General features: G+C 40.8%; 1 protein-coding gene across 1 annotated transcript; it reads left to right on the top strand.

Annotated features, from left to right (window-relative positions):
* Positions 1-907: 907 nt before the first annotated feature.
* On the top strand, positions 908-1,375 carry LOC129467246 (cytochrome c oxidase subunit 7B, mitochondrial-like). The gene has a single exon (XM_055251505.2). It carries the CDS (start codon positions 958-960, stop codon positions 1,186-1,188), a length of 231 nt encoding a protein of 76 aa, XP_055107480.1. The 5' UTR covers positions 908-957; the 3' UTR covers positions 1,189-1,375.
* Positions 1,376-3,489: the final 2,114 nt, after the last annotated feature.

Below are 3,489 nucleotides of genomic sequence, written 5' to 3'. Positions count from 1 at the left end.
ACGTGTAGTATATATGTATATGCGTATGTAGACACGTGTAGTATATATGTATATGCGTATGTAGACACGTGTAGTATATATGTATATGCGTATGTAGACACGTGTAGTATATATGTATATGCGTATGTAGACACGTGTAGTATATATGTATATGCGTATGTAGACACGTGTAGTATATATGTATATGCGTATGTAGACACGTGTAGTATATATGTATATGCGTATGTAGACACGTGTAGTATATATGTATATGCGTATGTATGCACGTGTAGTATATATGTATATGCGTATGTAGACACGTGTAGTATATATGTATATGCGTGTGTATACACCTGTAGTATATATGTATATGCGTGTGTATACACGTGTAGTATATATGTATACGTGTATATATACATACATATGTGTATATATACATATGTATGTATATATGTGTATATATGTATACGTGTGTATATATACGTTTATATGTGTATACGTATATACATATACGTGTATACGTATACATATGTATACGTATATATGTGTATACTTATGTATGTATATATGTATATACGTGCATATATACATATATGTGTATATCATATATACATACATATGTGGTGTATATACACATATATACATATATACGTATATGTGTATACATATACGTATATATGTATATATACATGCACACATATATATATGTATTTTAATCTCCTGTCTGCATTACTTGGTGCCAAGGTTGCTGTAACCCCTGCTCCACAGGTCTTCCTGCCTCTCTTCTCTTCCATATCAGCTTGCTTAGCTTTGCAGGAGACAGAGTCTCCTGAAAAAGCGTTTCTTTGTCTTATTCCACTTCTTAAAAAAGCCTATCATGGGTTTTTTTTTTTTTTTTCAGCGCTCTTCAAGGGTACCTGTAGCGAATTTGCACCAAAGCAGCAGCTTCATTGCTGCAGTTCTAGCTTCACCTTCACGATGTTTCTCTTGGTCAAAAACGCACTCAGTCGTCTCCAAGTTCGAAGCATTCAGCAAACAATGGCAAGGCAGAGCCACCTGAAATGTACACCTGATTTTCATGACAAATACGGTAATGCTGTATTAGCTAGTGGAGCCACTTTCTGTATTGCTGTATGGACAAGTGTAGCAACACAAATCAAAATAGAATGGAACCTGTCCCCTGTTAGCAGAGTCACCCCAAAGGAATGAAGAGATCAGTAATCATTCCAGCTGGTGTAATACTGAATTGTTTAAAAAACAGCTCATGATTGATGCCAAGTGAAAGCACTGTGTGCCCATTAAGAATTAGCCCGGTGTGGTGGCGCGTGCCTGTGGTCCCAGCTACTCGGGAGGCTGAGGCAGGAGAATGGTGTGAACCCAGGAGGCGGAGCTTGCAGTGAGCCGAGGTGGCGACCCTGCATTCCAGCCTGAGTGACAGAGGAAGACTCCGTCTCAAAAAAAAAAAAAAAAGATATGGCATTATTGAAGAAATAAAGTACATTTGAAACCTTCAAAAAAAAAAAAAAAAGAACCTATCATGGCTTTTTAATGCCTACTCATTGCCTAAGGAAAGAAAATCTGCACAACTTTCTCAAGAAAAATTAGTGTGTGCCTTGGGGCGGAGTTTACGAAATTCATCCAGGTGCTTAAAAACAAACCTGTTATGTAGCACTATATAAGTGTTTGTTGTTGCTGCTCTTATTATTATCATTTATTATGAATGTCACTGTTGTTATTGTTATTATTCCGCTCTAATGGAATGCCAGGATAATATATCAGTACAGCAGGACTTCCCGGGAACTGGAACTGGGACTCAGAAAATGTGTTATCTCTTTCAGGACATGTTTCTGACATGCCTCTATAATCGGATTTTCAGAGTGGCCCACAACTCCTAAGTAGTAAAGAGTCATTACCTATTTCTTATCAATTTTGTCCCTGGATCAAACCAGACATCAGAGAGTGTATGCATTTAGACGTTACTGACTCCTTGTAGAATTGTTTTCATATTGGCCATGATTGAAGGACATTATAAGAAACTGGGGCAAAAAATAGGTCTTTGTATTTGTTGTAGGATATATTGAAAGTGTTGTCCATTACCATTCATGCTTTCCCCTTTATTGGGGAGTAATTTCTCTCAGGTTCCTGCACAAAGGAAAACTATTATTTCCTTCCTTCCTTCCTTCCTTCCTTCCTTCCTTCCTTCCTTCCTTCCTTCCTTCCCTCCCTCCCTCCCTCCCTCCTTCCTTCCTTCCTTCCTTCCTTCCTTCCTTCCTTCCTTTCTTCCTTCCCTCCTTCCCTCCTTCCTTCTTTTTTATGAGACAGGTTCTCCTTATCTTGCCCAGGCTGGTCTCTAATTCCTGGCCTCAAGTGATCCTCCTGCCTCAGCCTCCGAAGGTGCTAGGATTACAGGCATGAGCCACCACACCCAGTCAAAAGCTTTTATTCTGCTGATTAGTTTGTATTTCATACTTTGAACAATGAGGGGCATTATAATAATGCTGAGATTTTCATCTTTGCTTTTGGTGTGGGAATCTCTAAGTCAACCCTCCAGCCTACCTCCTGCAAGGCTTTAAGGATGCTTTTCATGTGCTTAAGTGAATTCATCTTATATTTTCACCTTATTTCCTTTTGCTTTGATTTCCTTATTTAAAAATCTGTTTTACTATATTCATCTCTGTAAGCCACCTTGGTTCCTTTATTTGGTATGAAGTAGGATATAGCAAACAAATATCTATTCCTACCCCATCCCAACCTGGAGACTACATCAGAACAGGAAATACCTAGAGGCTGCCAGAAACAACCCTTTTCCCAATCTAGGAATTCATTAAATTAAGGTATTCATTCTTTCAACAACTACTCCTTCAGCCCCGCTGATGGGATAGGCATTGTTCTGGGTTTGGTATGCTATCCCTAGAAAGCAGAGTCTGAGGCAAAAGCGCATGTGCTATGACTTTATTAGGGAGTGTCACCTAGGGTCACTGGCATGGCCGCTGCTTGTTATCAAGTGCAATGGATTGCTCAGTCTCATGGGGCTGTCACTGGAGAAGTAGGAAAGATGTGACTGAAAAAAGTCCACTTGGGAGAGAACAGAGGAAGCCCTTATGGCTGGTTCCCATCTCCTGTTGGTCAAAGGCTTGCACCAAGTGCAACTTTCCTGTACTTCTGGGTGGTGTGGGCACCAAGAGGGTCTCACAGAGTCTGCTGTCATACAGGTGTGGCTATCAGAGGAGCACTGCTGGATTGTGCCACGTGGAGCCATGCAGAAGCCATACACAGCTGGTTGCTACAGCAAGTGGAGCAGACCAAGTGTCCGGTTGCAGAAGAGGTGTCTAATAGATGGAGACACAGCAGTGAGCAAAGCAGAGTGTGCCTCTGACCTCACGAAGCAGACACCCTAGTTGGGGGTGTGCGCTGGGAGTTTCCAAGACCACTCCCAGGTTCAATGATTCATTAGGAGGACTCACAGGACTCAGTATGGCAGTGGTGCTCATCACTGTGATTTGTTATGGT

The sequence above is a fragment of the Symphalangus syndactylus genome, chromosome 18 (assembly GCF_028878055.3).
Source record: "Symphalangus syndactylus isolate Jambi chromosome 18, NHGRI_mSymSyn1-v2.1_pri, whole genome shotgun sequence".
NCBI lineage: Eukaryota > Metazoa > Chordata > Mammalia > Primates > Hylobatidae > Symphalangus > Symphalangus syndactylus.
The sequence above is the reverse complement of the archived record's forward strand: the minus strand, read 5'-3'. Positions and strand labels throughout refer to the sequence as shown.